General features: G+C 55.5%; 2 protein-coding genes across 2 annotated transcripts; both read right to left on the reverse strand.

The window, feature by feature from the left end:
- Positions 1-4,467: 4,467 nt before the first annotated feature.
- LOC145715015 (testis-specific Y-encoded protein 1-like) lies at positions 4,468-6,892 on the reverse strand. The gene is made up of 5 exons (XM_081794602.1): positions 6,602-6,892; positions 5,762-6,130; positions 4,992-5,069; positions 4,736-4,847; positions 4,468-4,643 (listed from the first exon to the last, which is right to left on the reverse strand). Exons 1-5 carry the CDS (start codon positions 6,890-6,892, stop codon positions 4,468-4,470), a joined length of 1,026 nt encoding a protein of 341 aa, XP_081650728.1.
- Positions 6,893-21,521: 14,629 nt separating this feature from the next.
- On the reverse strand, positions 21,522-22,267 carry LOC145715016 (uncharacterized). The gene is made up of 2 exons (XM_081794603.1): positions 21,570-22,267; positions 21,522-21,537 (listed from the first exon to the last, which is right to left on the reverse strand). Exons 1-2 carry the CDS (start codon positions 22,265-22,267, stop codon positions 21,522-21,524), a joined length of 714 nt encoding a protein of 237 aa, XP_081650729.1.
- Between the last annotated feature and the right edge of the window lie 290 nt (positions 22,268-22,557).

Here is a 22,557-nt window from a genome sequence, read left to right on the forward strand (position 1 = left end):
TCACTGAAAGAAGCCAGCCCCTGACAGAAGCACAGTGGTGGTGAGCCCTGCCTGATGGATTCCTGAGGAGACTAAAGGAGTTAAAGGCATGCAGTCCACCAGAGAGTAGAGTGGTGCTAATCAGGGGAGGGTGCGATGAGGAGGTGTCGGGGCTCGGGTGTGAAGATGCAGTCATGCCATGTGCATGAGTTCTGGAGATCTAACTTGCACAGGGCAGCCGTAAGCAATGCTTCACTGCCTCGTCAGAATTCTCAGAGGCAAGTGCTCTCACCACAAACAAAGAGGGGTCGCTGAGAAATGTCCCGGCGAAGGTGGCTGGACGGAGCGCTTGCACGTGAAGGATACGGGCACATCCGTCACTGCCCGTTGTGTCCCTCAGGCACGCACTAGTCCTGGTGGACTAAGCTGAGCTCAGAACCCAGCAGTCAAAGGTGTCAGCCTCGTTCCTGCAGACATGAATCAGACTCCCAGGTAGGACGTAATGGACAAATTAGGGACCAGAACACACAGGAGGCACACGGAAACGAGACACACACTGGCAGGGGGAAGTCTCTCCCAGCCAGGAACATGCCACGTGGCAAAAGAGTAAGTGGGAAAACGTTGCCGGTCCGCTTTTCACAATTTACGCCTGCATCTGCAACGTGCAGGCCAGTGACGTTTGAGCCCCTCGGGCGCAAAGGGTTTGAAAACAGAAGGACAGAAAATAGAGGTGTGACGGAATGCTCACAGCAAGCCAGCTGCATTTGGGGACATTAACTGGCTGGCAGTGAGTGCATGGCCAATCCTCTGACGAAGGTCCTACAGGCACGGAAGGATTTCTGGCTCCTGGAACATAGAACAGAACACGCAGAAGCCCCTCCACCTGACAGCAGGACAGCAATTGGATCTGTCAGTGGAAGAAAGGGTTTGAATGCAGAGGGAAGCACACTCAAGCGCAGAAGCATACACCAAAGACAAGACAGGCCACCAGAGCCACAGCTGACCCAACACACAGGTGTGCAGAGACGAAGGCGGTTACACGGGTACAGCTGTGCCCACTTAGGCCAGGCAAGGAGGCATCACCAGAGAGGTGTCGGCACAGGCAAAGCCAGGAAAAGACACAAACACGCCAGGGCTCACTCAGGGAGACAGAGGAGCACAGGCAATGCGAGACATTTCCTGTGAACAGAGAACAACGGGACGATCCCGACAGGCCAATGAGACACGCGTGGTTCAGAGACATGGAAGTCAGAAGGCTCCTGAATTGCTGAGGGTGTCCTCTCTCGAGCCCACTCGAGACAGAGACAGCACTCTGGAGCCCACACACGCTGATGTTGGGGTGGAAGAGGCCGCTGGGCAGCAGATACAGTTGTGCAGGGGGTTTAGCAGCTCCTGGACCCTAGGGCTCCCCGGGGAGAGCTGCGGATACGGGAGGACACCCGGGGATGCCGGGTGTGCAGCATGAGGGCTGTAATCCCTCGGACACAGAGCACCGAGGCCTCTGCCCACGGACCTCAAGTGTCCACACTTGAGGGTTTGGCTCTGGGTGCCGTGAGTGTATTCCACACCCACACTTTGTCCGTACCTTGTCTTTGGGACAGGCCGGGCGCAAACGTCACCCTGGCCCCTAAGGAGGTATTGGCTGGAGATATTAACATGTGGGGGACCCTGTGTTCACCTGTCCCGTAAAGTGTTCCTGCTCGGCAAGACCTATCAAGTAACGGCCTGCTTGTGCAGAAAGATGCCCCAAAGGGCCCAGCCTCATGACCACTGAGGCCGTATTCCCACTGCACAATCACTGGCCATACTTTCTTTGGATGTTCACACCCAAAGACTCGGGTCAGCACTGGGAGCTTTTCCAGGGTACCCTGACATTTACCCATCAAGCAGCTGAGAAGACGTGCCTCTCCAGCCAGCGTGCAGACAGCAGCGAGAGAAAGGCCTGCCTTCCCTTCTAGAGAGTGCGACAGCCTCTGCCCTGGAAGAGGTAAGGCTTGGTCGCACAGATCCTCAACTCCACAGCGTGCTCACACCCCGCTGACCATGTTGTCTGCATATGATAGGGGCAAGAGGCCTCCATGCATTGGGACTGCCCACGCCTTCTCTGGAATAGACCCACTGCAGAGAAGGCTCTTGTACTGCAGAGCTGTGCAGTGGGGATCCTGGGGAGCTTGGGCAGCTTGGGAGACAGGAATATTAGTGTCGGGAGGTCAGTCTCAGGCACGCTGTGCTGGGGGCCGTGGTACATGGGGATACAGAAGAGCCTGCGATGGACAAGGCTGAACTCTGTCTACTGCACTGCTCGCACGGTGGAGCTTTTGCCCCATCCCTAGCACAGACATCTCTGGCAAGCAGCCATCTGCTGTGTAAGGAGTATCCCAGCACTCACGTCTTCGCAGGTGAGGCTCGTCCCAGTCCTTTCTAAGCCCCAGGCCTGCCGGGGACCTCTGCACAGAATGCTAAGGCCTCACAAGTCCATCGTTCCCTATGTGGCTGAGGCAGCCTTTGTCCTGGCACTCAGGCAAAGGAACACAGGCTGCCTGGGACAAGGCGACCTCCCTGAGCGCCTGCTGGTGTTTGCACTTGGGAGTCTTCTCACAAGTCTCACATGGCGTGTTGGACACACGGCTTAAGCCTGTGGACACAGAGGAAGAGCATCACCCGACTCATCACGGCTGATGATGAGAGGGCAGAGGGCACACGGGAGAGGCTGGCGTGTTCGTGCCCTTGAAGAGCCCCACCTCCCCGCGACCCTCCCCTCTGTTGGCTTGCAATCTGGGCCACCCATTCGTAACCAGAGGTCTTTTCAGAAACAGCAAAGTTCACACAAGGGCATCAGCACTAGGACTCCTTCAGGAGTCTTGTGTGTGTGTGTGTGTGTGTGTGTGTGTGTGTGTGTGAGAATAAGTGAAGCGGTGTTTGGGAGGCTCAGCTTCAGGAAGTGGAACCAGAAAAGTTGGCTGTGATTTTGGAGTTGCGTGAGACTGTAGTGGGCTGTTTTCTCTGCAGTGTGTATGTTGTCCCTGTCAACTCTGCCTGAAGCAGAACTTCATCGGTCTTACCCACCCACTCTGCCTCTGGTCCCTCGGTTCCTTCCCCTGGACACCAATCTTACAACCTGCTCACAATCCCTCAAATGTGTGTGGCTGGTCCTGAGATCCTGACCTTGTCCACAAGACAGTCTGCATTGGTAGACGTCTGAAAACCAGAGGGTAATCAACCCTGGGAATTCCTCCCTGTGTGGCGGTTCAGTCAACATGACTGAGGGTGTCCCCATGCGGGATTCTGGGGGCACCATCATGGACATGCCCAAACCCTGAATATTGGACATCCCTGGCCTGTGCTGGCCTCTCCGTTTCCTTGAATTTCCTCATTTTCACAGGAAAGCTATGAACCTGGGCACTGGCCTTTCTCTCAGGTTTGTGCCCTGGCCTCCCTCACCCAAGTCCCCATTGCTTCAATCTTACTGACCTCACATGCAATCCCAATGTGTGACCCATCCCTACGGACAATGTCCTACGTCCCGCCCTTCCTTGGAACTCCAATGTGCAGGCACAGAACACTTACACCTCTGGACAGCCGCATGTATACATGGACACGCCCCAGGGCGAACCTGAGAGGAAGACACACACAAACACTTCATGCTGTTTATCTCCCATTCTATATTTCTTCCAATGTATTGGACCCCCGCCCTGCGCCACGTGTCACCACCACCCTTGTCCTTATTTCATGGCCAGGAGAATCTTGTGGACCATCGGTGAGCATCGGAAGGGTTTCCACTGGGGTCGATGTAGTGCGACGCTCCTTCATACTCTTCTCAAGATCGTGCATATCCCTGGGATATATGGGTACACACAGACAGACAGACACACACACACACACACACACACACACAGGACAGGTGAGAGTCTTATCTTGGCCCTGAGTAAGGTTGCTTGAATGTTTCCAAACGGAAAGTAGGATGGGAGGGTGTGATAAGCTGTGCCAAAGCTGACAAGGGGATCCAGAAGCCAGACAACATGTGGGATGGTGGTAGGAGGCCTGAGGGTGGGGTTCATGGTCCGGGAATGACAGTTGTCACCGTGCTATGTGATGAGCCAGCTTTGGTTGTCCCGCTTTGCTCATTCTTTTTGTCTAGCCCCCTTCCCACCTTCAGGCTCCCCAAAGGGGCAAAGCCTCTGGGACACGTTACTTCTTAAGACTCCCTGTCTCAGGCTGATGCCCTTTTGACCTGGGGTCACCTCCTGTGCCGCTGTGAGTCTCGGTGCCTCCATGCAGAAGAGAATTGTGCCCTGGACCCCACGACACACATTTCCGTGCCCACACCCTTGGCTGCTCACCTCTTTCCCTCTCAGTTCTCTCTCCTGGGGCCTCCTTCATCTTGAAATACGGCAGGGGGTTGGGCCAAAGATCCTCTATGATTATCTGGTAGGGGAGACAGGCCAGGCCTCAGGTAGCTATCCCACGCAGTGGGGGAACCCATGAAAATCACCTCCCTTCCTTGTTACAGGGCCCCACCTCAGCAATCCTGCTAGAGCCGGCAAAGCTGTGGTCAGAGAACCAGTTGAAGAAGTTGAGGCTGCTGTTGTCATGCCTGCGTCTGTAGGCCTCCTGTCTGTACCTTGGGTACCACTGGATGGGACTGGAATGAGACGCCCTATACCCTGCAGGAAGACGCGTATGTGAGAAGGCGCCAGAGAACTTATCACATTCAACCCTCCACCCACTGCCGCCCATGCAGTCAGTGGACACTTACCATCAAGGCCTAGGACATACTCCTTCGTAACGACTTCATTCTGGAAGTAGGAGTTCTTGCCAAAAAACAGCAGGATCTTCCGGCATTCCCTGGGAAACTTGTGTTCCTCCACCTGCCGTGGTACAGTGGGGCAGAAATGTGAAATCTTGTTCCAGGAGACCCGCCCTCCCCTGAGGAAGGAACACATCACTTCTCCCCACCACCTCCCCTCCCCACACAGCCAGCCACCCACACCACCTCCCACTCCCAGGCCGACCTTCAAATTGGTCATGTGGCGAAGCATGCTTTCATCGGGCTTACTAATCAGGGCTGACATCTGAGGGTGGTTCACAAACTGCCGCAGGTCAAAGAGCCTTCAGGTGCTGGGCGTGAGAGAGCTCGAACCAGAGAACCAGTGTGGACAGCATCCAGGCGTCCTCCCCCCGGGACTGGCGTCCTCCCCCAGGGTCTCAAGCCCTCCCCGCAGGCTGCGTCCAGGCCCACGGGGTCTCAGGATCGCGCAGGGCTCTGCTAGACACGCACAGGAGGCTGTGCATGCCCAGACGCCCGCAACCACGCCTAGCTTTGTGTGCTCGTGAGGACACTGAGGACGCTTACTTCCACACAGCCAGACAGCACACATCCGGTCTCGCGCCGACCAGTGGGCATTCACATCGCCTTCCCCGCAGCAAGATGCTTAGCGGGACCCAGAAACGTGCCCCCACGCGGCTTTGTGTGGGAAGAAGCCCTCGGTCATTTCCCCGACCTGGCCTGGACCTCCACCGCCACTCCCCACTCTCCCAGCGCTGTTTCCGTGCCAGGTGCGACGTAAAGCACACATGCCTCCCCCACCCCGGCACTGCCCTCCTCCCACACTCATTGCAGAGCCAGGACCACCGGATGGGATCACGTTTGCACGTTCCCGGCCACTGGAGCGTGGCGTAGCTCCAGTCCCTGTCCTGGGTTCCTCTAAATGTCACCTCCCTTTCCTTCCTCTTGCGCAAGCCCAGCCCCCTCTGGACCCTCCACCAGCAGCAGGAAGGATACAGCCTTGGCCCAGAAACCACGGATGCCCTGGATAAGGGCACCTCTCTGCTGCAGATGTCGCTGCCGCCTCTGCCACATCCTGAGTTTGAGTCGAGCGTGCTCCCGCCTGGCTTGTTTATTCACCGGCTGTAGCTCTATCTGAAGGGCCTCCAGAGCCTCCAGTGGGGAAGGGCAAGGACGGAGGCCTGACTCTACCTGCTCCTTCTTATCCTGCTTCACCTGCAGCTCCTGGGCTTCTTCCACCCATCGGCCTTCCTGCTCACTCGGCTTCTGTTCCTCCTCCTCCCGCTCCTCCTTGTCCTCCTTGCCCTCCACCTCCTCCTCGCCCTGCTGCTGCTCCTCCAGCGCTTCCTTCTCCTGCTCCTCTTCCTCCTCCGTTTGCAATTCTGCTCTCCCTTTAATGGCTCGCACGCCTTCCCTTCCTCCTCCTGCTCCTCCTCCTGGTCCCCTTCCCCTGCCACTGCCGCCGCCAATGCCTCCACCGCCAACGCCGCGGCCGGCGCCGTGGCCGCCGCCGCCGCCGCGCCCGCTTGTATACCCTGCTGCTCCTGCTCCTCCCCTTTCATTTCCGCCAACTCCTCCTCCTTCCGCTCTTCCTCCTTCTGCTTGGGCTTCTGCTGCTCCTCCTCCTTCTAATCTTTTACTCCTGCTGCCTCTCCCCCTCTTCCTCCTCCTCCTCCTCCTTCTGCTCTTCTGGTCCTGCTGCTCCCCCTCGCCCTTCAGGTCCTCCTCCTCGTGAACTTGGACCTTCTCCTTCCCCGGCTCCTGCTCCTCGTCCTCCCCCTTCTTCCTCTGCTCATGCCCCTCTTCCCCAGGCGCGTCCTCTTCCGCGGCCGCCACCTCAACCTCCTCCTCCGCCAGGCCCCACAGCGCCTCCACCGCCACTATGTCATGCACCAGCGGCACCGATATCTCGCTGGGGCCGCCCACCTGCCTCTCGGGTCGGGCCTGGCCTTCCTGCACAGGCTGTTCGCTTGTGGCCTGCAAGCCTTCGGCCTGCGGCACCTCCGGCCCTGCCGGAGACCCAGTGTCCCCACGGGCCCTCGTCTCTCGACCGCCCCGTTCCCGGTCGAAGGCGGCATGGGGCCTCCGGGCATCCCCAGTGTTTCGGAAACACGAGTCGCGCAACATGCGGCCCCGGCCCGAGACACCAACTGTGGCTCCTACCGACGACGAAGCGGGAGGTGAAAGCACGGCCCCCCTCCCCAGACCCAGTGAGCGGAGCCCTGAGGGCAATGGCTGGCAACTCGCTCCCCCTTCCTCCCAGAGCCCAAAGGTCGAGGGGGCGCATGCGCATGCGCATGCGCATGCGCATGGTGCTGTACCCAGGATGCCTCGGCGGTGGCTATCGCTATGCCGATGCTGCCTCGGAGGCCTTTGTGGGGAGAGGTGTGCGCCTGCGGCTTTGAGGCTGAGGGAGCTCCAAGCCACGCCCAGGCCGCTTCACTGCCTTCAGGACCAATCATAGGGACGGTGGCGTGCGTGGCTTCGGCGGTCCCGCCCCTAGGTCACCCGGAAACTGGGGCGCGTCTGTTGCATAGGCAGGAAGGCTCTGGGCCCCGTGCAGTGCAACTCCTCCGGGGGGCTTGCAGCCGGCCCTCTGTGCGCTCTGGGTGCCCTGTTTGGCTTCTGGCCATGCGAAAGCGACCTTTGCATTCCACGCTGCGCTGGGCACGCGGCTATCTACACACACGGGTAAAGGGGGACCTCCCCGCTTTGCCCATTTACACCGCCACCTTTGTTCATTGTGCCCCTAGTCCGACAAATCCACTCAGCGGATCACCTTGGCTGTCCGGGAGACGCATGTCAGCTGTGCGCCTGCTGTCTGTGCACCCCGGTTTTCCATCTGCTCAGCCTCCTTTGCATACTCTCTACGTCCATCCTTGCTCCCAGAAGACATGTATGTCATGACAGCAGTCTAGCAGTGCACCGGCTAGGGAAGGTCGGTGACCAGAGGTGTGTGACGTGGAGAGGACGCCACACTAGGGGAGGCTGCGTATCATGCGCGCCGCTCTTGCCGTTTGTCCCCGTTGCCTGGAAAGTGACACACTGGCAAGCACACACCCCCCCTCTCATGACGGGCTGCCCATTGCTCCCGTGTGTGGCAGTGCACAGGAAAGACCCGTGACCGTGGGCCCTGGGATTCCTGGAGCTTGTGTCTGTCCCACAGACAGCGGTCCCCTTCCTCCCACAATGCTTGGCCATCTTCTCACAGGGACCCTCCCCAGGCCTTCGTTGGCCGTATGTCTGTTCATCCTGGTCCCATTTCCTTTACCACTCACTTAGGCGGCAGGCTGCCATGAGCGTGGGCGCTGGCTCAAAACACTGTCCCCCTGTGCCACAGGCAGCATGATTTCAAGGGTCTCCGAGAGGTATCGGGGGGTTGGGGGATGCAGTGTTGGGACCCAAGTGAGGGACACGCCCCAGGGTCTACATGAAGCCACATGACCACTTTGGGGAAGCAATAAGCTGCAGACGGTGTGCAGTGAGGGCGATGATGTGGTCTCCCTCCCTGTCAGGGCAGTGGTGATGTGGACTCCCTGCCGGTCTATGTCAGACAGCATAAGCTACACACACACACACCACACAGAGCCACTGCAGGATTGGAGGCTCGAGATGCATTGCCTGGCCAGGCACCACACTCATGCATTGCCTTTTCCCTTTGGTGGAATGCAGTGTTCCCCTACCTCTTTATGGGACCAGGAGGCTGCCAGGCAGGCGGGGGATTCTAGGATTTCCAAATTCGTGTGCCGGGCCCTCTGGCCAACATGTTGCTTCCGTGACACAGAAGAGGTTCCTCCAGACTCGCTGGGCTATGTCAGGATACGAACGGGGTACAGCAATGCTCCAGGGTGGCTGTGATATATGAGGCAGCACACCACCGCTTCAGGTGACAGCAATGCATAGAAACGCAGGTGGATGGGGGGAGGCTGAACAGGTGGCAGGGGGCTGAGAGGGGGTGGCCAGTGTGACCGACAGAGAGGCAAACTCTTACCCAGAAAGGGAGAGGAACAGGTCCAGTGGTGAGCCCTCAAGCTGCCCTCAGCAGAGGACGTAGCGGGTGGGCAAGACAGGAAAGCAGGCCCAGACCCTGGTGCACCTGACCTATGCAACTCACTCCCTCCAGAGAAATGGGGCCTGTCAAACTCCCACGCATCGCCGGGAGACCCCGTGGCAGGAACGTGGGAACAAATCTGGGTCCCAGGTGCAGGGACTGTCTGGGACAAGCAGGCAATGCCTTTCAGTTTGAACAACACCTACCACAGTATTGGGGTCCAGGGGCCGGGCCCCAACTTCGCAAGGGACTCTAGACCAGCCAGGCCTGTCTCTGCAGGGTCATCCAGGAGGATGTTCACCCAGACACATACCCTGGCTGGGACCACAAGGCCTTGCGATGATCCCCTAGGCCGCTCCAGGAGCAGGGCCAGACTTACTCATGCTCTCTGCTGCCTCCCTCCACTAACGCCCACTTCCTTGCAGGGAACTTTGGTCCTCCTCCACTGCGCCATGGGTGGCCCAACCCCAACTTGCCCCTGGCCAAGGCAACACAGGACGAGCGGACCCAGGCAAAGTCCGGGCTTTCCTCCCGTCATGAAAGGTGATCAGCTAGCTCCGTGTCGATCCCAGGCGCGAAGGGATTGCACTCGCTGCACTTGGGCACTGGAGCCCCCCCTTACTCACCAAGTCAGGAAAGCCCCCAGTCTCTTTCCTTCGCTTGCCAACGGCCTACACACACTCACTCGGGCACAAAGATGCACGGCCACGCGGCACGTGGACACAGACACGTGCACGCTGCCAGCACAAACGCTAGGTCTCAGGCAAAAGTACTCACAGGCGCCAGCCACAATACATTCACAGACACACTCTAGTGGACCTGTGCACTCACTCATGCCCTCTGCCACATCCCACTCACGAGGCTAGCTCCTCCTCACGACTCACACTTGCTTTCCCCCCTCACACAGCACGTGCATTTGTCCTGGGGCCCAACCTGGCTGAAAACTAGGGCAGATTCAGGACCTCCATTGGGTCACGGAAGCTTGCATTGAGATGCCAAGGAAAGAGAGCCACAACTGATACCAACCTTCCAGTACCAATGGCACCGGAACATGGCATGTGGAGAAACACCAGCTACGACTAGGTTCCCTGCCTCCTCGGCTCCTGCCCTTTCTTCAGACCCTCTCAACACTGGGCAGTCCCTTGGGTTTCAGTACCTCCCAGCTGGCTGCAACCTACAGGGCAAGGGCCAAGGGACTGACCTTTCTCAGTTCACATGTATACCCAGCTTGTGTGGGCTGCCTGGAGGCAGTCACGGCTTAGGAGGTCTGGATGTGCTCTGACCCCTGGTACTTGTGCGTTCCTTTGTGTGTTCCCCTGCAGCCCTGTGCCATCAGCAGCCTACTACGTCCCTATGGACACGCACAGCTCACGGAAACCCAGATGCACTGATACTGTGCAAGGACAGCACAGAGACAGAGAAAGAGAGATGGAGGTGCGGGAGGGAGGAAGCGTTCCCTCAAGAAAATGATCACAGGGACTCAGAGACAGACAGAGGCCAGAGGGACATGGAAGGAGGCCGAAGAAGGAGAGTAAGTCACCACTAGAGACAGCCACAGAGGGGGAGTGTGTGTGTGTGCCCGTGCCCGTGCGTGTGCGTGTGAGTGCGTATGAACGAGTGAAATTGTCTGGGACTGAGACAGGGGTGTTGCCACGATTCCTGGACTCTCGAACGCCCTCTTCCAGCAGAATGGAGGCCCGGTATTGTCAGGAATCTCAGCGTTTTCCGGAACAGGACTCCCTTGCTTTGGGGCCCTAGCCCATCCTCAGGCTAGGGCCATAGGGCAGAAGGAGTGGGAACTTGAGGCATGAGGCTCCAGACTAGGCCCAGCAGGTGGAGTGTCAAGGCCCAAGGTTTTTAAATGCCTGCCGCCTCCTTCTGGAGCCCACCAGCATTTGGGAAGCACGCCCACGGCCCCGTGGCCCTTCGGACACTGAAGTGGCTGTGGCTGTGGCTGTGGCTGTGGCTGTGGCTGCGGTGGAGGTGGGGGAGAGGCAGAGGCAGAGGCAGTGAACTTTTTGACCATGGGTCCTTGGGGTGAAGGCGCTCCAGGCCAGACCCAGACAGTTGGCTGCTGTTCAGGAACAATCAGCTGGAGGGCAGTGGGCGTGGCTCCAGCATTTGAGCCCCTGCCTCCCCTCCCAGGTCTGGAGCAGGTTCTCTGCCTCCCCCTCCAGGGTGACCTCCCTGTTTGGTACATGCCCTTTTCCGCTTTGTCACCGACCGCAACTTTCCTGTGGGATGTCTCATATCGGAGAACTGGTGCTACAGATCTCACCTCTTTGGGGAGGAGCCCGGATGGCAGACAGCATGGAAGCTTCTTAAGTGTCTCGCGTGCATGAGATACAGCCCGACCAACACTAAACCATCCTACCCACCCAGGAAACTGACTGGAGGATTAGCACAGCAATCTGCATATCCTGAACCACCGAATTCAGCAGGTACGTGGCATGCAGAAGTGAACTTGGAGAGCGAGGAGGCATGGGAAGGGAGGTGCTTTTGTGCGCGGAGAGGCGAAGGAGACTGGGCAGGTGGAAATTTTACTAACTTTCTTTAATACTCTTCTACATTATTCTTTCCTTTTGTGTCTATATTCACAGATTCTATTTTACTCCCATCTTCTCCTTTTAGTCTACTTCAGTGTATTGATTTTTCAAATTCTCACAACATTTCCCTTTTTAATATTTTTATTAGTATTTTCTAAATTTTTCTCCACTCCCACGTTTTTTTCTCTCCTGTGTCAAAACCACTTTCAACACCCACGTGAAACATGCCTAGAATCTAGCATCATTCATTCCATTATTCACATGTGTGTTTTTAAGTTTTTACTTTTAACATTTTATAATTTGAATATTTCATTGAATTTTCTACCTCATGAGTTCCTTTTCTCCATTCAAAATGACAAAGGGAAGGAATTCACCCAGAAAGAAAGAGCCTGAAGAAACGAGAGCCAGGGATTCAACCAACACAGACACAAGCAAGATGTCTGAAGCAGCATTTAGAAGCACGATTATGAGAATACTAGCTGCAGTCCAATGTAGATTAGAGTCCCTTTGTGCAGAGACAAAATGCAGTAAAAACTGGCCAGAATGAAATTAAAAATGATATAACTGAGCTGCAATGACGGATGGATGCAGCGGTGTCAAGGATGGATGAGACAGAACAGAGAATCAGCGATTCAGAGGACCAACTTAAGGAGACTATGGAAGCAGCAAAATCGAGGGAGATTAAGGAAAAGAGCACGATTGAAGAATTGGAGAAATCAGTGACTCATGCAGAACGAAAAACAACATCAGAATCATAGGGGTCCCGAAGAGGAAGAGAGAGAAAAAGGGGTAGAAAGGTTATGTGAGCAAATCATAGTGGGAAATGTTGCTAACCTGGGGAAAGACACACCATCAAAATCCGGGAAGCACCGAGGACCCCATCAGATTCAACAAAAACTGACCCTCAGCAAGGCCTATCATATTCAAACTCACAAAGTACTCAGGCAAAGAGAATCATGAAGGCAGCAAGGGAAACAAGTCCCTAAACTACAAGAGAAGACAGATCAGGTTTGCAGCAGACCTATCCAGAGAAACTTGGCAGGCCTGAAAGGAGTGGTAGGATACGTTCAAAGTGCTGAATTAGAAACATCCACAGTGAAGAATTCTTTATCCAGCAAGGCTGTCATTCAAAATAGAAACAGAGGAAAAAGGTTCCCAGATACACAAAATTTAAAGGAGTTTGTGACCGCTAAATCACACCTGCACGCAATTTTAAGGGGGGACACTCAGAGGGAAATTGATATCTATCTATCTATCTATCTATCTATCTATCTATCTATCTATCTATCTTTATAATTATATTTATATATACAAATAGATATAGAATTATATATATAGATGTATATAGACATATACATATCGATATAGATATTGATATATAGATACAGTTAATACAATACATACGCATACATATACATATACATACACATACACATACACATACACATACACATACACATACACATACACATACAGATGGAGATGGAGACGTAGATATAGATATAAAGATATATAGATATGTTTTCCTCCAACTCTTCAAACAAGATAATGGCCATAAAATCGTGTCTTTCAGTACTACTTTAAACGTCAGTGGACTGAATGCTCCAATCAAAAAACATAGGGGAACAGAATGGATGAGAAAACAAGTTCCATCGATATGCTGTTTACCAGAGACCCACTTTAGATGTGAAAACAACTTCAGAGTGAAAAGAAGGGGATGGAGAATCATCTGTCATGCTACCCGTCAACAAAACAAAGCCAAAGTAGCCATACTTCTATCAGACAATCTAGACTTTAATTTAAGACTGTGTCAAGTGATACACAAGGGCATGATGTCATAATTCAGGGGTCTATCCACCAAGAAGACCTAGCAAATGGATACATTTATGTGGCGTATTTGAGAGCAACCAAATATACAAACCAATTAAACGCAAACATAAGGAACCTCATTCTTAGTAATGCCATCATAGGAGGAGACTTCTATGCACTCACTCACTGCAACAGACAGATCATGTAAACGAAAAATCAACAAGCAAACGGGGGCTTTGAATGACACACTGGACAAGATGGGCTTCACAGATATGTTCAGAACATTTCATAATAAAGCAGCAGAATATACATTCTTCTCCGGTGCTCATGGAATATTCTCCTCTATAGATCATATGCTGGGGAAAACAGTCATCCCTAAGGAAGTTCAAAGAGATTGAGGTCACACCGTGCATATTTTCAGACCACAACACTAAGAGACTCGAAATCAACTACAAGAAACAATTTGGAAAGGTAACAAATACTGGGAGACTGAAGAACATCCTACTAAAGATTGAATGGACTAAGCAAGGGTTGAAAGAGAATATAAAAAGTATACGGAAGTCAATGAAAATGTATATGGAAGTCAGTGATAACACCACAACCCAAAACCTCTGGGACGCACCAGGGTCGGTTATAAGAGGACCTATCTAGCAAGTCAGGTCTTCCTAAAGAAGAAAGAAAGATCTCAGAGACACAACCTCACCTTACGCCTTAAGAGGCTGTAAAAAGAACACCATACGAAACCCAAAACATTCAGGAGACAGAAAATAACAATGATTAACGGAAATTAATGCTATTGAAACCAAAAATCAAACAAAACAAAAACAAAAACAACCTCAAACAAACAAACAAACAAAGAAACAAACCAAAATAGGAGAACAGATCAATGAGCCCAGAAGCTGCTTCTTTGAAGGAATTAACAAAATTGATAAGCCAGTCATCAGTTTGATGAAAAAGAAAAAGGAAAGGGCCCAAATAAAGAAACGCAAGAATGAAAGAGGAGACATCACAACCAACACAGCAGAAAGGCAAACAATAAGAAGAGAATATTAGGAGCAATTATTTGCCAATACAATGGGCAATCTGGAAGAAATGGACAAATTCCTAGAAACATATACACTACCAAAGCTGAAAGAGGAAGAAAAGGAAAATTTGAACAGACCCATCACCAGTAAAGAAATCAAATTAGTAATCCAAAACCTGCCGAAGGAAGAAGACTGCAGGGCCAGATGGCTTTCCAGGGGAGTGCCAGCAAACATTTAAGGAAGAGTTAACACTTATTCTCTTGAAGCTGTTCTCACAATAGAAATGGAAGGAAAACTTCCAAGCTCTTTCTATGAAGCCAGCGTTACCTTGATTCCAAAACCGGAAAGAGACCCCACTGAAAAGGAGAACTATAGGCCAATTTCCCTGATGCACATGGATGCAAAACTCCTCAACAAGATATTAGACCCTCGGATCCAACAATACATGAAAATGTTATTCACCACGACCCAGTGGGATTTGTACCTGGGACGCAGGGCTGGTTCAACATCTGCAAAACAATCAACGGGATTCCTCACATCAATAAAAGAAAGGACGAGAACCACAGGATCCTCTCAATCGATGCAGACAGAGTGATGGACAAAATACAGCATCCTTTCCTGGTAAAACCCCTCAAGAAAGTAGGGATAGAAGGAGCACACATCGAGATCATAAAGCCATGTATGAACGACCCAACGTGAATATCATCTCAAGGAGCAAAAGCTCTCAGCTCAAGTCACGAACGAGACAGGAATGTCCACCGCCTCCACTGTTATTCAACACAGTACTGGAAGTCTTAGCCTCGGGCCTCTTCATCCTTCTGCTCCCCCTCTGCAGCTACTGCTCTTCCAGCCCTGGCTCTACCTTTCCTCCTCCTCCTCTTCTTCCCTCCGCTCACGTCCTCCTCAATTTCCTCCCCAGCTACTACTGCTCTTCGACTCGTGCTCCTCCTCTTGCTCGTCCTGGACTTCCTCCTCCTCCACTTCTTCCCTCGCCTGCACCCGATCATTCACTCGTCTTCCTCCTCCTCCTACTCCTCCCAGTCCTCTTCCTCCATCTGATCCTCCTCGTCCTTCACCTCTTCCTCCTCCTCCAACTCTTCCTCCTAGGACTCTTCCTCCTTCTCCAGGTCCTCTCCTGCTACCGCCCTTCCTGCCCTACCTCTGACCTTTCACCTCTTCTTCCCTCTGCTCTCGTCCTAGTCGACTCCGTCCTCCAGCTGCTCCTGCTCCTCTGGCCCGTAATCCGCCTCTTCCTGGTGCTGGACATCATCCTCTTCCATTTGTCCTTCTCCTGCACCCAGTCATTCACTGCTCCTTCTCCTCCTCCTCTTCTTCTAACCCCACCCAATCCTCTTCCTCCAACTCCTCCTGCTCCTCCTCTCCCTCCACCTCTTCCTCCTCGGGCTCTTCCTCCTTCTGCTCCTACACTTCTACTCATGCTCTGGAGCCCTGGCTCTATCTTTTCTCCCCACCCTCTTCCCTCTGCTCTCGTCCTCCTCAACATCCTCCCCCAGCTGCTCCTGCTCCTTTGGCTCGTGCTCCTCCTCATCCTGGACATCCTCCTCCTCCACTTGTTCCCTCTCCTGCACCCAATCATTCACCCTTCTCTTCCAGCTCTAACTCCTCCCAATCCTCTTCCTCCAACTCCTCCTCATCCTCCTACTCCTCCTCGTCCTCTTCCTCCTCCAATGCTTCCTCTGGACATCCTTCTATTCTCCAGGCACATCTTTGTCCCTTAAGACTACCACAATCTCCTTAAGGACGGGAGCAATAGATCTCGCACTGCCCCCAAGTCATCCGCAATGAGCACCGGACCCTGCGGATGGGCTCTCACAAGCCTTTGTGTCCCTGCAAAAGGAGCCTGGCAACCTCCCAGGCCTCCCGGGGAGACTCGGTAGTGGGAACCTGGGAGCAGCGACGGGATGCCCGGTGCAGCAACACCCAAGGGATGGTCATATCGTGCTCTGTCTTTTCAACAACACCTACGGCAGTATCGGACCTAGAGGCCGGGACCCAACGGGCCTCACACGCGACCCCTGACCAGCCAGCCTTGTGTAGGCAGCGCCATCCAGGAGGGAGCACACCGACACATATGCCAGGCCTGGGACCCCAAGGCTCTTCGATCACCCCCTAGGCGGATAAAGTCAGGCCTAGGTTACTGCATGGGACCTGATGCATCCGTACAGTCGTCCCCAGTTCCTTGTAGGACAGGTCGGACATCCTCCACTGGGCCATGGGGTCTCCATGCTGTCAGCTGGCAGCAGCCAACACATGACCAGCGGTACTGGGACACCGTCAAGCCTTTCCTCTCATGCTGGACGGTGGCCGCGTGTTTACCGAAAGCCCTGTATGGGGGCAACGGGCTGCGGGGAAGGCAGGTAGGTGGGTGACCAGGCACAGACGAGACCACCCGCTGTGATCCCGCAGGGTCACTGGGACTTCACTTCCATCTGGCCCACACGCAAATTCTAGGGATGGGGCTTTGGGGGCAGGGCAGAAGCCTTGCAGCTTCAGCGTCAAGGAGCTGGGCACACACACCTGTGGGCACAGCCGGCAGCAGACTGGGACCAGTGTTCCTCCCTAGGCCCCTTTGACCCTCCACCACCTGAGAAGAATACTGGAGGGGCTGTACGGCTTTAGACTCCCCAAAGCACACACACAGTGGGCCATGTGCTGCCCACTGTGGTTTGGGGCAGGGCGGGGGGAGCCCGGTCAGAATCCTGACCACAATGTCCACAGCATCCTCTGTCGACATGCAACCGCTGAGACACTGAGAAAGGAACCCAGTTCCCCATTTACATGAGGCCAGGAGTCGACTAAGCCTGAGGCTAATCAGGGTCACCCGCACAGGGACTGAGAGGCGCATTCTGGCACCACTTACATGCAAGGGGAACACAGTTCTGGGACACACCTTGACATGTCCCCAGCCCAGCTGCAGCGACAGTGGTGATCTTGTGCTGCGGGGAGAGGTGTTGCTGGCAAGGAACTGTCCCCTCAGAGAGCAGCTGGCAGGCTGCTCACCTGCCCATCCACACATGGATCACCAACACCACCCTGCTATGGCACCCCTGGGGGACTCAAGTCACCTGAGGTCTAGGGTCCCAGCTCCTCCCTTTCCCTGGGCCTGGTGCACAGGAAGCAGAGAGGAGAGCCCCAAGGAAGAGCTGACTGGTGACAAAACATGGCTCGTCTGCCAAGAGCAGAGATTTTTGCTAGACGGCTCCCTCCAGGGAAATACCTACGCCCTCTGCACACCACGTAGCCTGACAGGTTGGGTTCCCTAGCTACCCTGTGCACAAAGCCTGGGCACACCATGTAGCCCCTACGTATTTGCTACTGTCGGCCCACCAGAGCCACTCAACACACACACACACACACACACACACACACACACACACACACACTCACTCCCACATAGACACACACTAACACACACACAAGCACACTTACTCACAAGTGGTCCACTGGCCACTGGACACAGGCTTTCCTCCCCTCGGCCCCCCTCTTGACCTTGCACCAATCTCCCTTTTGCATCCTGACTTGAGCCCCCTGGCACAGCAACGATTGCACCCATCCCAGCGATTACCATCAGGACTCAGGAGGGAAGGGACTGCACTCTTGTATTCTGGCACCTGACCGTCCCACATAAGCACCTCATTCACACAGACCGCTGTGTCTCTCCTTGTCTCTCCAGTGGCCTAACCACCCACTCCTGCACAGACAGAGACACACCGCTACGCAATCGCACAAACATATGCACGCTCACACTGCCGGCACCACCACGGATCTCAGGCCCAGTTTGCCACAGACGCCCACACACACTCGCACGAACTCACGCTGGATCTCTGCCCTCGTGCGTACTCTCTCCATGAATTCCCACTCATAAGCCTCGCTGCTGCCCACAACCCACACCTGCCCCTCCCCCTGACACATCTCCCATCCTGAGCCACTGTCTGAGGACAGGGCTCGGGGTCAAAGGAGCCCCGGGTGTGGGAGGCAGCAGCAAGGTATACTGGCATCGACTATGAGAAGCCTGCCTGCTCCTGAGTTGTCCGGGGACATGTGGTCTTCGCTCTGATCCTGACTGGAGGCTTTGCTGACTGGATTCTATCTCACCAAGGACACAGCACCCCTCTGGGATCAAGGGTCCTGGCTGAAACCCCCCGAGTCCTGGCCACACTGTACCAGGACCCAATGGACCAATTTGGTCCCACTGTGCAATCCCCTTCCCTGCCTTTCGGCTCTGGCCTATACAATAAATCTCCAAATAACAGGTCTGTCTCTTCCTCCTCCTCCTTCCAGGCTCTTCCTGCCCAAGAAGGCAGGCCTCTGTGCACATGGCAACACCGGCCCCACCCCAGTACTGCACCTCTCCCGCACACACAGAATCACCCGGGCAGCGGCAGGACAGTCACACTCAGGTCCCTTCCTCATCGTCCCTCCTCAGGTCCCCATACACACACACACACACACACACACACACACACCAAAAACAGAAGGGTTTTTAGCTTCCTGTATGTGTCCACATAAACATCGTGGAAACTCTTCAAGGCTGCCACACGTTATCTCTTCCTCAATTCTCTCCGGGGCACGTAGAAGACAGGAGACTCATCCACCCATCTCTTCCAGCACTGGTGGCGTCCTCCATTGTTTCTGCATGGGCAAAGATAGAAGCTCTGCACGATTCACGCCCACACAGATGCAGAGCACCTGACGCATGTGGGCACACGCAGACACATTTGCGTACACGCGCACACACGCGCCCCCACGCAACAGACACCAAGAATGATACGGGATATTTGCAAATACATCCCAGATGGTGTCACTCTTGTGCCTCGCCCTTTTGCGATCCCCCTTGCTTTCTCACCCAGGGATTCATTTCCAGCCCCCAATGGCCTTGGACCAGTTCTAAGAATGGCTGTCGGGGTGCGGGAGGACATGGCGTGGTGGGGCACATGGAAGGAAGTGCGAGATTCTCACCACAGTGGCGCCTGGGGACACGGCAGCTCCTGACCCAAAGACTGGCAGGCAAATCCAGACTGAAGGAGCAGGGGGAAGCCCGGGACAGGGCGGACATCCACGGGGAGCATTTGTGGTGAAGCACTGCTCCTCCCGAGTTGCTCTCCAAAGCCCCAGCCCACAGCACAACTGCATCTGGTTTGCAGGCTTCGACCCTCTGTGTGTTTGCAGCTGAGTCTCTGCAGGTCCCCTGTCATCCTCCCACCCTCTCCCCATGCTACCTGTGTCCCTGTGTCGGCGGACCTTCCATTTCCAAGCCAATGTGTGGCCCACGTTCCCTTGCCCATACAACACGCAGGTCAACACACCGCATACTGGGGTTCTCACCGACACGTGAGCACGTCAGATCACTGTCTTCTGGTCCCTTCCTCCCTCAGGTAGTACTGCAGGGGATTGGGCCACAGGTCCTCGATGATGATCTGGAAGAGGACACAGGCCGGCGCCACATTGGGCATAGCCCACTCTCCTCTCTGGCCGGGGGCCACCCACATCCCCACTGCTGACGAAGGCCTCAGGGGCCCCACCTCGGCAATCCTGTTCGCCCCTGGGCAGCTGTGCTCACACAGCCAGTTGAACAAGTTAAGGCTGGTGGGGTCATGCCTGCGACTGGGAGCTCCACGTTCATCATCCCAGAACCACTGGACTGGAGTGGAACGCGATGTCCTGTAGCCTGCAGGAAGAGAGGATTTGAGGAGCAAGCTGATGGCCTCCTCCCCACCCACCTGCCCCTCCCCCTCCCCCTCCCTCCTGCCCCTGATTCATGCTCCTCATCCCCCTGCCCCGCACCATCATGGGACCCACACCCTACCAGCAAAGCTCAGCTGATACTCCTTAATGATCACTGGGTTCCGGAAGTACGGGTTGGCCCCAAAGAAAAACATCACTCTGCAGCGGTACTTGGGATGGCCCACTTCTTCCACCTGCCGTGAGCAATGGGACAGGAGGGGGCAAGTGTCCTCCCTCGGGGTCCTGAGCTACTTGCCTGGCTGTGAGGGTGAGCACCTTTGCCTCACCCTCTCCTGCCCAAATCCCACCCCCGACGGGACGGCCCCCAGCCACAGCCTCCCCGGTCTCACCTCCAAGTCGACCACGTAGCTGAGCACGTCTTTGTCCTGGGCACCGATCATGGCCGACAACTGGGGGTGATTCAGAATCTGTGCTGTGTCAAGGAGCTGTGCCTTCAGATGCTGTGGAAACAGACACAGCCCCCCTCCAACCCTCCCAGGCTAAGAGCAAGGGACTAGATCACGGCATGTGCAGAAAGACCAGGAAACACTAGTCCCCACACTCCTCAGCCTCTGCAGATGCATCAGACCCCATCGACACTGGGCAGTCCGTTGGCTTCCTGTACCTCCCACGCTGTCTGCACACAGCAGGGAGAGACTCCACTGCCTGCACGCCTCACAGTTCCTTCCTATATCTGACCTGTGTGGGCTGCCAGCAGCCCATCATAGCTTGTGATGTCGGCATGTGCTCTGACCCCTCCTCACGGCTGGGTTTCTTGGCATATTCCCGTGAAGACCTATGTTGTCACCAGCCTCCTGAGTCCAGATGGAATAACATGGCTTACAGGAACCCGACTGCACACTTACGCTGCAAGCAGAGGGTGTGGGAGGGAGAAAGAGATCGAGAAGCACGGACGAGGAGGGCCGAGGAGGGAAAAGGATTAGACACAGTGACACGGCCAGTCCGGAGAGAAAGACATGGGTGGGACCGAGCCGGAGCCTGAGGACAGAGAGGGAAGCAGGGGTGGAGATACCAGGAGAGAATCCTCTGTGTGTGTGTGTGTGTGTGTGTGTGTGTGTGTGTGTGTGTCAGGGTCTGAGGAGGCAGCTTGTACCCCATTCGGAGTGGGTCTCAGTCGTCCTACTGTCTGGCAAAGGGGCGTGGCGTGGTTCCACTAAAGGTCACGAGTGTGTGTCTGAAATGCTCTCTTTTGAAGGAACTGCTAGGAAACGTGCACAGCCTGTGAATATGAAGGTGGGTGTGCGGCCTGCGTAACTCTCCCATTTTGCAGCGAAATATTTCCTTGCCTTATCTGCTCTGAGTGAAGGCTGCTTTGTGCTACCCTAGCTCTGGTAGCATGGGGACACATGGCTCGTGTCTGCAAGTAATATTTGAGACCAGCCTGCAGGCCAACGTTGGCGGAGACCTAGAGGAAACAGACCCAGTCACCAAGTCCCCCCATCCCCAACAACCGCCCCTGTCCAAGGCCTTACACTGGATCCCAGACCACACCAACCCAGGGCCAGGGACCATTCCCCAGCTCTCCTCTCTGGGGGCCATCGCCCTGAGGCACCCTGCTCTCAGTGCCCAGCCCTCCTGCACAACAGCCCCCGCCATCACCCACCAGCACAAGGAAGGATACCGCCTGGGCCCAGAAGCCAGGGATGTGCTTGATGATGGCCCTTCTGTGATCCAGGTAAGAAATCTGCCTCCAAAGAATCCTGCGCTTCAGCCGCCATAAGGCCCTGGAATCCTGGGCATTCCCAGCGCTGATCTCCAGCTGAAGACGCTCCAGTGCTGCCAGCGGGTCCTGGGCTGAGGCAGGACGCAGCGCTGGCTCTTGCTGCTGCAGCGGCTGGGAGAGCTGGGGCCCCTCCTCCGCCTCTGCATCTGCCTCGCGCTTCTCCTCTTGCTCCTGAAACTCCTCCTGCTGCTGTCTCTCAACTTCCACCTCCTCCTCCTCGTGCATGTCCTCTGCTTCTGGCTTGGCTTCCTCAGAATTCTCCTCTCCAGCCACCTCATCCTTGGTCGCCTCGCCGTCCTCTTCCTCCTCCCCGATCACCACCTCAGCCGCCACCATTCCGTCATCCAATATCAGCACCAATTCCTCCGCTGGGCTTGCCACCTGTATCTCACACCCGGCCTGGGCTTCCTGCACAGGATGGGCGCTTGCCGCCCCTGAACCTGGGGACTGCGGCCAGCCCACGCCCTCCAGCGCCCCTGCATTCCCGCGGGGCCGGGACTCTCCACCTTTCGCATCCGGGACGATCAGGGCCCAGGGTCGGCGGGAATCTCCGCTTTGTCCGGACCGCGACACGCTGGCCATGACGCTCGGCCCCGGCCCCAGTGTAGCTAGGGCAGCCTCAGGACAAGGACAGGAAACGGCAGCAGGTGGGGGGAGCCTTGGCCGCAAGACCATGAGCTCCCTGAAGCCTCCCGCCGCAGCCCGCCAAAGTTGAGCGCAGGCGCACAGGCTCTGGGATTTGAGGACTCCGCATTGGCTGTGGCTGCTGTGGAGGAGGGGCCGAGACAGAGGCAGTGAAGAGTGTGCGCATGCGGCCTGGGGGCGAAGTGGTTCCAGGGCAGGTCAGGCCAGCTGGCCAGGTTCGGGGAGCA

The sequence above is a fragment of the Panthera onca genome, chromosome Y, assembly GCF_046562875.1.
Source record: "Panthera onca isolate mPanOnc1 chromosome Y, mPanOnc1 haplotype 2, whole genome shotgun sequence".
In the NCBI taxonomy this organism is placed as follows: Eukaryota; Metazoa; Chordata; class Mammalia; order Carnivora; family Felidae; genus Panthera; species Panthera onca.

Excerpts from the sequence above, each read along its gene's own strand:
- LOC145715015 (XM_081794602.1), bottom strand. The coding sequence starts at position 6,892 with ATGTTGCGCGACTCGTGTTTCCGAAACACTGGGGATGCCCGGAGGCCC. Across the intron at positions 5,070-5,761 it reads GTGGTTTCTGGGCCAAGGCT|TTTGTGAACCACCCTCAGAT; the intron begins GTATCCTTCCTG and ends GACCTGCGGCAG. Across the intron at positions 4,848-4,991 it reads GCCACATGACCAATTTGAAG|GTGGAGGAACACAAGTTTCC; the intron begins GTCGGCCTGGGA and ends GTACCACGGCAG.
- LOC145715016 (XM_081794603.1), bottom strand. The coding sequence starts at position 22,267 with ATGGCCAGCGTGTCGCGGTCCGGACAAAGCGGAGATTCCCGCCGACCC.